This window comes from Gossypium raimondii, chromosome 5, assembly GCF_025698545.1.
Source record: "Gossypium raimondii isolate GPD5lz chromosome 5, ASM2569854v1, whole genome shotgun sequence".
Lineage (NCBI taxonomy): Eukaryota > Viridiplantae > Streptophyta > Magnoliopsida > Malvales > Malvaceae > Gossypium > Gossypium raimondii.
This window is the reverse complement of record NC_068569.1, coordinates 45,532,141-45,543,064: the sequence shown is the minus strand read 5'-3', so window position 1 is coordinate 45,543,064 and position 10,924 is coordinate 45,532,141. Positions and strand designations below refer to the sequence as shown.

General features: G+C 31.1%; 2 protein-coding genes across 4 annotated transcripts; both read right to left on the bottom strand.

Moving 5' to 3' along the window:
* Positions 1 to 2,952: 2,952 nt before the first annotated feature.
* Positions 2,953 to 7,566, bottom strand: LOC105766207 (BTB/POZ and TAZ domain-containing protein 3). Of its 2 annotated transcripts, XM_012585581.2 has the most exons (7): positions 7,403 to 7,566; positions 7,049 to 7,167; positions 6,003 to 6,360; positions 5,508 to 5,638; positions 4,481 to 4,787; positions 3,533 to 3,846; positions 2,953 to 3,315 (listed from the first exon to the last, which is right to left on the bottom strand). In XM_012585581.2, the coding sequence occupies exons 3-7, from the start codon at positions 6,336 to 6,338 to the stop codon at positions 3,186 to 3,188; spliced, it is 1,218 nt and encodes a 405-aa protein (XP_012441035.2). In that variant the 5' UTR covers positions 6,339 to 6,360; positions 7,049 to 7,167; positions 7,403 to 7,566; the 3' UTR covers positions 2,953 to 3,185. The 2 variants fall into 2 exon arrangements, with proteins under 2 accessions (XP_012441035.2, XP_012441037.1); XM_012585583.2 differs by lacking the exon at positions 7,049 to 7,167 and having other exon boundaries at positions 7,403 to 7,563.
* Positions 7,567 to 7,802: 236 nt separating this feature from the next.
* On the bottom strand, positions 7,803 to 10,702 carry LOC105766206 (uncharacterized). Of its 2 annotated transcripts, XR_001125099.2 has the most exons (5): positions 10,385 to 10,702; positions 10,260 to 10,291; positions 8,679 to 8,771; positions 8,503 to 8,604; positions 7,803 to 8,349 (listed from the first exon to the last, which is right to left on the bottom strand). XR_001125099.2 is itself a non-coding variant. In XM_052631829.1 (4 exons), exons 1-4 carry the CDS (start codon positions 9,161 to 9,163, stop codon positions 7,908 to 7,910), a joined length of 498 nt encoding a protein of 165 aa, XP_052487789.1. In that variant the 5' UTR covers positions 9,164 to 10,088; the 3' UTR covers positions 7,803 to 7,907. The 2 variants fall into 2 exon arrangements, 1 of the variants encoding a protein (XP_052487789.1); XM_052631829.1 differs by lacking the exons at positions 10,260 to 10,291; positions 10,385 to 10,702 and adding an exon at positions 9,122 to 10,088 and having other exon boundaries at positions 7,803 to 8,168.
* Between the last annotated feature and the right edge of the window lie 222 nt (positions 10,703 to 10,924).

Genomic DNA, 10,924 nt, shown 5'->3' with positions numbered 1-10,924 from the left:
TATTTTGTCGTTTATTGTTTAACAAATGCTCAATGTAGAATTAACAGAACATGTAGGATATACAAAAATAACACAAAGTTGCATTGTGGTGCAATAACATAATAGAGTGGCATCGGAGTGCAATATCGAAACAGAACAACACCAAAGTGCTTTATCAAAATAGAGTGGCACCGAAGTGCATTAACATAACGAATAGCACACTAAATGTTTCCTAATGGCATGTCATCTATATCATCCTAGTTCATATCTTGTCTATATGGGAAAATATAACATAATCAACTTCACTTTTACATTTCACAATTGAACTTACATACTTTTGAATTATTTTCAATTTAGTCCTTATTATAAAAATTCAATAAACACTATAGTGATATTTCTTTGGCACATGAAATATATAATACATTGATTTATAATATTTCAAATTTAGAGGATTTTTACATTTCACATTTCACATGTCACTTTTACACATTTGCAATTTAGTCCTTAATTTCTTAAAATTCAATATTCATTAACATGTCGGTTTAATTTCACTTAACATTGAAACTTACTGCCATAAAACTTAATTAAACTTATTCGTTAATACTCTATTACATATGTCAAATTTGGATCATTGTGTTATCTAGTCTTCTTTGCATAACTTTCACTTCACTTACTTTATAATCTTTTCGATTTAGTTCCTACTAGTATATATTTTCATTAATCACCCTACTCTCAATATTCACTTCACTACTAAATATAACTATACTTGAATATATTATTTCAAAATCTTAGCACACTTAGTCGCTTTTGATATTTTACAATTTAGTCCTTTTCAATATAAAACTTGAGTATCACAAGAAATTCACTTAAATATGAATTTGTAATTAATTCACTAAAACTTAACACTTCATTTAAGCTCTTTATTATAATATTTAATTTCACACTTAAACTTTTGTACAATTTTCAATTTAACCCTTTTACTATAATTTCACTTCACTTAGTTTATTCACTTCATTGTCGATGTTAATTTCATATATTCACTTCTTTCTACAAGAATGGCATAATAAATATTAACATTTTCCTATACATATACATATATTTAATTAAATCTTAAGAAAAATCATATAACAATTAAAATATAATTCACACATAATTCTAATTTGGTAAGGTAAGATTTTTGGTGTACTTACCTCTCTTTTGTTAGGAATTCACTATTTTTGCTTTAATTCCCTTCCTTCCTCACTTTAGTCACCACCTTCACCTTGTTTCCAACACTTTCATCATTTCTTCTCTTTTTCTACTTCATGACCACATCAAATACATAATAAAAAATCACACCTTCAAATCCTTACCGTAGAACTTGCTTTCTTACACTCCTCTTAACTTTCTCTCCCCTCCATCTTCCATTTTCTTGAATCCAAAAAAAATATTCATGTTCACCAGAGTCTTCTCATCTCTTTTTCTTCTTGGTGGCTATAGAAATTCTTTTAATTTATAGGTGAAAATAGTGAATTTGATTAAAAGGACTAAAATGAATAAACTTCAAAATTTTCTCTCATCTTTTTCATGGTAGATGTGAGAATGATGGAAGGATGAAGATTTTCTTTCACCTTTTCTCTTTTCTTAACCATTAATTAACATTAAAATATCTCAAAATAAAATAATAAAATATTTCAACCAAAAAGTTTAAACAACAAACATTCACTAATTATTATGATATTACATGATAACCATCTTAATTGAGAAATAATTATTTTTCCCTCATAATTCTTTATAATTTCATCCTTGAGTCACTATTTATTTTTTATAAAATTACGATTTAGTCTCTCATATTTCTCCACTTATTCAATTTGGTCCCTATTTATCAATTTTGAGTCATAAGGACCTTTTGAGTGTTTTCACTTTTGATCCTTCAAGTTTTTTGGATTTACACTTTAACCTCTTAACTTTCAAATTTTCTCACACTTTTCACTTCTTTACAATTTAATCAATACCTCAATTTTATTTCTCTCAATACACGAGTCATTTCAATTTCTTCCAGTTTCCAATTGTCTTCTCTAATAATTCTTATTTTATTTCCTTCAAAAATTCTAACACATGTCATCTTATATTAACACTATTCTCGACTCAAGGGTTCTAGGAATGTTACACATTAAATGAAACATTTAACATAAAAAAAAAAACAACTAAATTATTTGAATACAACTATTTAAAAAAACCCCGTAATATTTGAATATCATTCCCTTATTTCTTAAAGTTAAATTAATTGCAAACATATTCAATAATATCAAACATAATTTCACATATTCGGTAATTTCAAAATAAAATAAATAAATTAAGAGATATTTTAATAAAAATAATATCAAACATATTAATTAATTTAAGAAAATTTTAATAAATTATATATTTCATAAATCATTAGACATTATAACTCTCTATATATTTATATATAAAATTAAAAGATGACAAACTGTAGTAAAAACTATTAAATTAATATAAAAATATTAGTAGTTGGTTAATATTTGACATAAAAATTCTAAAAATTAAACATTTATACTCTCTTGTTTTTATGATCTTATCATAGTATTTTTGAAACATTGTAAATTTTGTAACAAAATTTTTAAAAATAAACATAAAATATTTTAATTTACAAATACTTTTAATATTTGACCCATGCACTCAAATTCAGGGGAAGAATGCAGAGTATTTCCCTTCATATTCAGCTAAGGACAAAGCTCATCCATTTAGGATCTATATGGTCGTAAGGGATATCCTTTCTCTTCTATTCTGTTTTTGGAAGTCTGAGCTTAAAATAAAAACAGTAGGCTGAGCTGCAAATAATCTGCGAGTCTAGAGTCATCTCAGCCTGAATTAAGATCTTATTTTGCATACATATTTTATTAATCAATGAGCTTAGGAATATTCTAAGCGAGTTAACAGCAGAAGAAATAAGTGAAGCAGGAAAATATCAAATTGAAAGAAATATCGATGACGTCATTTTCATTATGTCCACTGCCTACATCTGTTCTTCAAACCTTTCTATAACAAAAGATAAGAGAAAACTACTATTTATTATTAGTAAATATCGTTTCACTTTATTTTTCCCACTGTAGAACAAGTATAAGTTAGCATATATGGGGCATTAACCAATAACAATAAAAAGAGATGCATGGTAATGCCATTTTCCCATTTAAAAGATAAGTTAGTCAGAATAAACCTTTAGACCGAGATGAGAATGACCCAACTGCATTCTTTGTTGCAATAACTTTGCTCACTAACACCTTCCACTTTGTCTCATCTTTCTTGCTTTGCTGCTGCATTTTCTCCTTGAAATGCCTATGAAATACAAAATACAATTAAAAGAAGACAAATTAATCACCAGTGTCAGTTATGCACTACATCTCATCATTGACAACAACTAAAATGATGGATCACATCTTTCCATCAAATCCAATCACATTGCAAGAGAACAAGTCCGAGCCAGCCTTGTCCCCTCTTTACAATGTTTCTCTGAAGTGATTGATATCATATGTTGTTCAAATTTAATGCTTACCTACAAAGAGGAACCTTGCATGAATCAGGCTCATTGCACATGCGGGAATGCAGTTCAAGAAGCTGCCACATGCGTTTGCAGTGAACACATCCACCAGGGACCCGAGTCTTACAATTTGAGAAATGACGCACTAAAGTTTCAAGCCCTTTACAAGCTGGAAAATTACAAGCACCCTGGCTCCCTTTTAACACCTTACCACGAGGTCCAATCGTCCTACAGCCGTCCTTGCAAATGTGAAGGAGGGCCTCCATTGCTTCGTGCAATTGCAAGTAGACTTTTTTCTCTTCCATTTTTCTCTGCCTCTCTTGCTTTCTCTGAGGGAAAGAAAGGAATAAGTAAAACCAATGATGTAAAAACAGAATAATTCTATAACATATAACCATATAAGGTTAACTATCAGTAAACTCCATTCATAATAATAAGAAACCGATTAAGATATTCGGGCATCATAATTAGAGCAGCATTTATGAGGGAAGGGAAGAAAGGGTATACATAGGCTGCATAACAAATAATGACAAAGTGATTCTCCTAAGGGCTAATAAACAAAATCTTCCATGAGATAGAATCATGTTCCAAACTGTAATAACCTACACCAACAGGCACTGCAAATAGTCAGCTCACCGAAGGTTAAACACTTTATTCTTTCAAAAGAAGCTTTCTAGTAAAACTGAGAAATAGTAAGAGGAAACACATTGAGCCAAAAAAGTAACAGAAACAAAAAGCGTAAAATGAAGAATCTTTTGGACAGAGGAAGAGATATTTTAAACAAAAGAGTATACTATGTTGAATCCCCTCAAAAGAAAATAATAATAACAAAAATCTAACCTACCTGAGAGAGAAAAAGAAAACAAATTGATTAACAAATACAATAAAAGGTGTATTATATTCTTTAGGAAGATCAATAAACAAATATAAACTCCTCCAAACATAAAGAAGGTTAACACTTACAGTATCTGCTTCAACAACAGACTCTACAAGTTCTTGCTCAAGAGCAGGATTGGCACGTCTCATTGCTCTCCATCCTTCAGTTAAAGATATAGATTGGAAATTCTTTACAACCATACGGACACAAATGAAGGCAAGCCTAGGTGCATCACAATTCCTTGCTAACTGAAGAACATCTATCACATTTTCTCTTGTAAGCCAGCCTTGCTCCAGTGAGCAAATACAAACTCTTTTCAGTGATGGAATTGAGTAGAAATGTGACAAGACTAATAGATGGAGAACAAACTTCTGCAGCTCCTCCTCTTCATAGCTGTATTTCAGTATAGAATAAAACCAAGTGAATCCAATTATAACAGAGATAACTAGGGACAGACATAAAGAACCTATGCCAATTTAGCAGTGCCTACAAGTTTACACAACTAGTACATAACATACTGGTCTACAGGGGAAAAAGGAAGTCCTCGCAAATGGAAAAACAAGTTGATTTCCCTTTTCCTTTTACAGATAGAAATGGTTTTCTAGAAATGTCCAGTTTGAACTTAACTAGTACCGTTCTCCTGCATGAAGATTCTAAGAACCGTACTTTCATATTGATCATGTATTATTCAGAAATTACAACCACAGACTGTACAGACACCTTTAAAAGACCACGAAACAAATTATCTCGACATAAATAACTATGCATGAACTTGGTGGTGGTGCAACTCTTTGCACAGCCACAGTGGAACAGCTTAGTTCCCAGCATCCTAACTTTATATATGTTCTTAGGCCTTTTAAGGCAGTGATAAAAAGAAAAGAAAAGAAAGGAAATAAACAGAGCAACTTTAAGAGACTACAAATTTGGTACTTAGTATCATGCCATATCTGTCAAATGATACATAAATTAGCATATTTTCTGGTTTTGGTTGCCACTTAAAATATAGTAGAAACAGACAGGAAACTATCATCATATAATGATTTAAAACCATATCCACAAACTACCGCTGAATATTTTATGCCAAAAGTATGCAGAAAAATATTTCAAACATACCAAGATGAATATAGAAAACGAATAAACATGCAGACAGCTCCATGAGGTACTCCAGGGATTTTGATGTATCTCATGCCATTCTTGACTTTTGATAGCCTGAGAACATTAGCCAGCACAGGTGATGCAATACTCTGCAAAGGAGAAGAAAGAAAATTTAGCTCAGAAATCAAAGTATGAAGAATTGATGATATTACAGTCTTATAGCTTCTATCTTTCCACAGCTATATGGTAAAATAAGTATTCTGCCATTTATAAGGAAACAAATTCAAGCTTGAACATTACTTAAAATTTCCGTTTTTGAAGAATAGCAGTGCAAGACCATTGGCTGAATTTCTACTCAAATTTAAAAGCAAGCAACAACAATTCAAATCCTCTTAATAACTAGAAGAAAACTTCCTTAACATTATGATATTAATCAAGCCACCTTTATTGTTTTAATTAAGAGATAGCAAGGATATATATATATATATATATGTGTGTGTATAATTAACTCACCAAAACATTAGAATGAGCTAGAACACATGATTTTTCATTGGTGAGAATACAAACATCTGCACCATACCCTTCCTTAAACAGGTTGTCCCATGCATCCTTTGTTTCCTTTGGGACAACAATATACTCAAGAGGCCTCTTGGAAAACTTAGTTCTTGTACAATTTTTACTAGGGAGAGGTGGCGGTTGTGGAGCATTAGAGTTATCGGATGCAAAAGGCACAGGAGCTTCCAGCACAGGTAAAATATCGGCTGGATGTGCTTCCCCTACATTCAAAGATTTACAAAAGGGCTCACTAAGCGAGGATAGCCATGCAGAGTCAATAGCTGGTGAAGCCATCAAATAAAACTTCCCAGAATATCTGCGGTAAAATTGCAAATAAAACGAAGAAATGAGAATAGAGCAATCAAAAGTCCAAAACATGAATTAATCGCAAAAGAGGTATGCAAGACCAAATGCAGTAATATAACATTGAACGCGGGAGATGAATATGTACTAAATTCATCCAATTCCAAATCCTAGTCGTGGAAGGAATTGTTAACATAAATTAACAAACAAAGCAGAAAACCCAATAGAAACATTCTGATAAAGTATCAACTATGTTCTTGTTAAAGTCTAACTACCCTTACCTTACCTTACCCGTAGTCTAGGAATCTAAACAATCAACAAGGATATCTAAAAGACATGAAGGCAAAACCCATGGTAATATATCACACAAAAACTTTAATAGCTATGATAAGAATTGGATAAATCAGGAAATATAACTTTTTAGTGTTTTCTCTTATGATTAAAATCAAATAATAATAATGGGGGAATAATAAAATCCTCAACTGCCCATTTCCAATATGCTTAAAGTAAGAGTTTTTTTTTAAGGGCATATAGAAGAAAGAGAAAATAATATGGTACATTAGCGATGATGCCATATATTACATGAACAAATTTCCTTTCGGAGGCCAAGAAAATTTGGTAAAAAGAAATAAAGACTCCAGCTTGACTTTTTTGTTCTTTAAATTTTTCTTTTTTCTGGACAGCAAATTAACGGTTCATACCTTTACAAAAATAAAAATAAAAACAAATATTCTTCGACCCAAAGAAATAAAAAGAGTAGTCGAAATTTGCTCGATCTTCCTCCGAGTTTTTGATAGTCTGACCTACAAAGCTAAAGACCCTGAAAAAAAAAGAAATATTTATATAATAAAATCAATTATACGGAACACAAATATTTCTATTCCCTTCATCTCCAAAAATATGAAAAAGAAATCTACGATGAAAAATGTTTTTGAAAACAACGCTGACTTATTGTTGCTTCACATAAAATTTATACACTGCAAAATGCACAATACAGTGAAAAAAATAACAATAGTGGAATCAAAAAGAACAACATAACTAAGAATTGAACTGACCTTTGGATCATAAGGCTAAAGAAAATGAAAGAAGAAAAGCACTGGCACTATTGGAGCTTCAGAAACGACGCAGTTTCAGAGCAGACGAAGCGGATAGAGAACGATAAAAAAAAGATGTGACTGAGACGGGGATGAGACTAGACGAGACGATAGAAGTCAGTTGATTTATTTATTGGTTTGATAATTTATTTATTTTTTCGTTATGACTAATAGTGAATACTTAATTTGACTTCAAAGAATCGTGTATTAATAATCATATCTGTTAAACATCTTACCCAGATCACGTCATTAATTCTATTTTAAAAAATAATTTATTTAATATCATTTTAAAAATTATATTTTTTAAATAATTTCTCTAATTTAATTAATTTACTTATATAATTAAAATTTTGACAGAAAATTGAATATATGATTTTTTGTCATATAATTAAAATTTTGACAGAAAATTATAATTAAAATTTTCTGTCAGAAAATAAACAAAAGTCTAAGATAGCGGATTCTGTGACTACTGAAACATCTTCATCATATTCTGAAGTTGTAGCTGGAGTTCGTCATATTTTTTGCTTGCCTCTACTTCCCTCGCTACTGCCTCCGCTTTAAGTTGTAGCTGGAGTTCATCATATTTTCTTTGAGCCTCTGCTTCTCTCAATGCTTCCTCCGCTTTAAGTTGAGCAATTTGTTCAACTGTGCTCGCTTGCATCTGAGTCATCTGGTCTCTTAACCTCTGAACTTCAGCTTGAGCCTGATTCGCCGAAGACATGTATTGCTACGAGCAGGATCCAAAATATTGGGTTAGGTTAACAAAAGATCTTTGAAATTGAACCCAACCATACCTTTCAGGACCTAAAACTTCAGTAATAATTCGGTTATCAATTTTGTTCAGATTAACAGAACTATCGCTTAAAGCAATTGCTTCATACTCCGCCCTTTTTATCCTTTAGTTTCTCCTAATAAATCAATTAAGGGGTTAGAAACGAAATATATAATCAAACAAATGCAACATGACTTGACATTATTTGCATTACAAACGACTAATTAAACCATTATAATTAAACATGATAAATATTTAAAATAATTCAAATTTTATTAAGTAAATATACCATAATTTCTACAACTTCAGTAGTCATAGGAGATCCATCTTTCTTTCTATGTGTAATGTCAAAAAGCTGAAGGCGCCCAAGTTTTTGACCAAACGATAGTTCCTACAATATAGTAGGAAAAATATTATTTAGTAGAAAGTAATTAATATTTGGCACAATTAATAAATTCAAAATACCTCGTCATCAGCTACACAAGTAAAACTTTTTGACCTAGCTGTGTGCGTGAATTTTTGTTTTTGCCTACTTGTAGTTCCAACTCGTTCACAATCCTACATTATGAAATTATTAATACTTATATAGTAAATACTATAAGCCAAAATAATTATAAGAGTTTGGAAATACATAATACCTCCATTTCTTTGAATTCTAAAATCTAACTGCATCTTCCTATTGGTACCTCAGCATTCTCGGCGGGACATTTCGCAAATTCTCTTCGAGGCTTATATTTTTCTTAAAATATTCTTTGTTAAAAGTACTTTTATGGTCTCTCCGTTTCTTTCCTAATGCCTTGTTCACATAATTATCCGAGACCTCTAAAGCAAATCTCTCTTGCAAATTTAGAAAGTAAATATAAATGAAACTTAAACCAAAGTATTATAAATTACATTCATGTTATTACCTTAATATTTTCGAGAGCTTGATTTTTGTTACTATCAGGCATATGATGCCATGACTCGTAGTTGATTGACAACAGATTGGCATTTCATGCAATAATGCCAAAGTATCAGCATAATCTTGTCAACGAAAATATAAAGCTTAAAAGTTTCTTATGCTCATGTTATTCAATTTTAAGCAACACCTTTAAGAACAAATGAATATACACAAAGATATAATAACCTGGTTTACTTATATAATAACATGGTTTACTTATAGTGTTTTCGTTGAACCAAAACCTATTTGACTGAATAGGTATTTATATTTAAGTAAAAGTGTTAGATTAAACTTATTCAAGACACTCAATGTACGAAGGCAACACAATTGTTAATTAGTATAAAAATTTATCTGCTACACAAATGTAATATTCTGGTGCTGCCACAGTTCAACAGCTAAACTCCAAAACTTATATACTAAATAAAGACAGGATGCTATCACATAACATGATTACATAATTATGATAAAAAGAAAAAGTCCACAATCCTTTATAAATTCCTTTATAAATTCCTTTATAACATGATCACATAACAAGATGCTCTCCCTTCCAAATATTCACTGCCCTCTGTCCCTCTTCTTCAGTTTATAATACTGAATTTTTTTCTTTTTTTATTATTAGCTATTACTCATTCCCATCCCAAAATTTCAATTTCATCCTTTATAAATTCTTAAATAAAGTGCATGCAATACATCTACAGCCCCAAAATCCTATACCACCCAATGGATGGATGGCCTCAAATTTGAACCAAAAGAATCCATCAAATGATATCTAACAGTAAGCTAAAACAGTATACTATATAAAGTCGAACCAAAAGAATCCATCAAAGATAAGAGCATGATCAAAATTCCGTTTAGAATATGTAGATTATTTCCAAAAAAATGCCCAAAATAATCAAAATTTTATTTTATTTTTAAAATAATAAATCAAGTGGAAAATTCATCTGACATTATGCAAAATAAATGAAAAAAGAAAAAGGAAGAATATGATAAAACCATGTTATGAAACAAAAGCATAGACTTTATTGAGACTTAACCAATTTAAGAACATTATTCGAAATTTAAAAAAATATAGATATAAAAAATAATTGAATGAAATGAAAATATACCAGATGAGGTTGCTGTCTCTAGGTTGCTGTTTCTGCAAAAGAGATGTTTTGTGTTGTTGTGGGTTAGGATTTGAAGGATGAGAATAAATTAACAAACTAACTAAACCCTAAACATAAAAACTTACACGACGTTGCAGCAGACTGTCGACGGTGATGCAACAGAGGACTTTCGACGGCGATGTAGTAGAGGGCTTTCGACGGCGACGGCAGTGCAGCAGAGGACTTTTGATGGCGACGGCAGTGCAGCAGATAGGGAAAAAAGTTGGGGAAAAAAGAAAGGGATTTGGTGAAAAAGTTAGGGATTTTGAGGAGGGGGAATTGTTTTCGAGATTTAAAAATTAGGGAAAAAAAGAAAATGATTTAGGAAAAAAATTAGGGATTTTAGGGATGGGGAACTTATTTGGGGGAAAACATAAAGGGTTCTAGGAATAAAACAAGTAGGGATTTGGGGAGGGGAATGGGAATGGGGGAACTGGTTTGAGGAAAAACGATGAAGGGGTTTGGGGGCTAACAAAACGGCACCGTTTTGCAAAATTTTAATACATGTTCACAGCGTTTATGAAAAATGCCGCTATTGCTTCCTTTTGCAACGTTTATGATAAAAACGCCGCTATAGCTCTAATCGTTTGTGGTGTTTATGAAAAAATGTCACTATAGCTCTAACA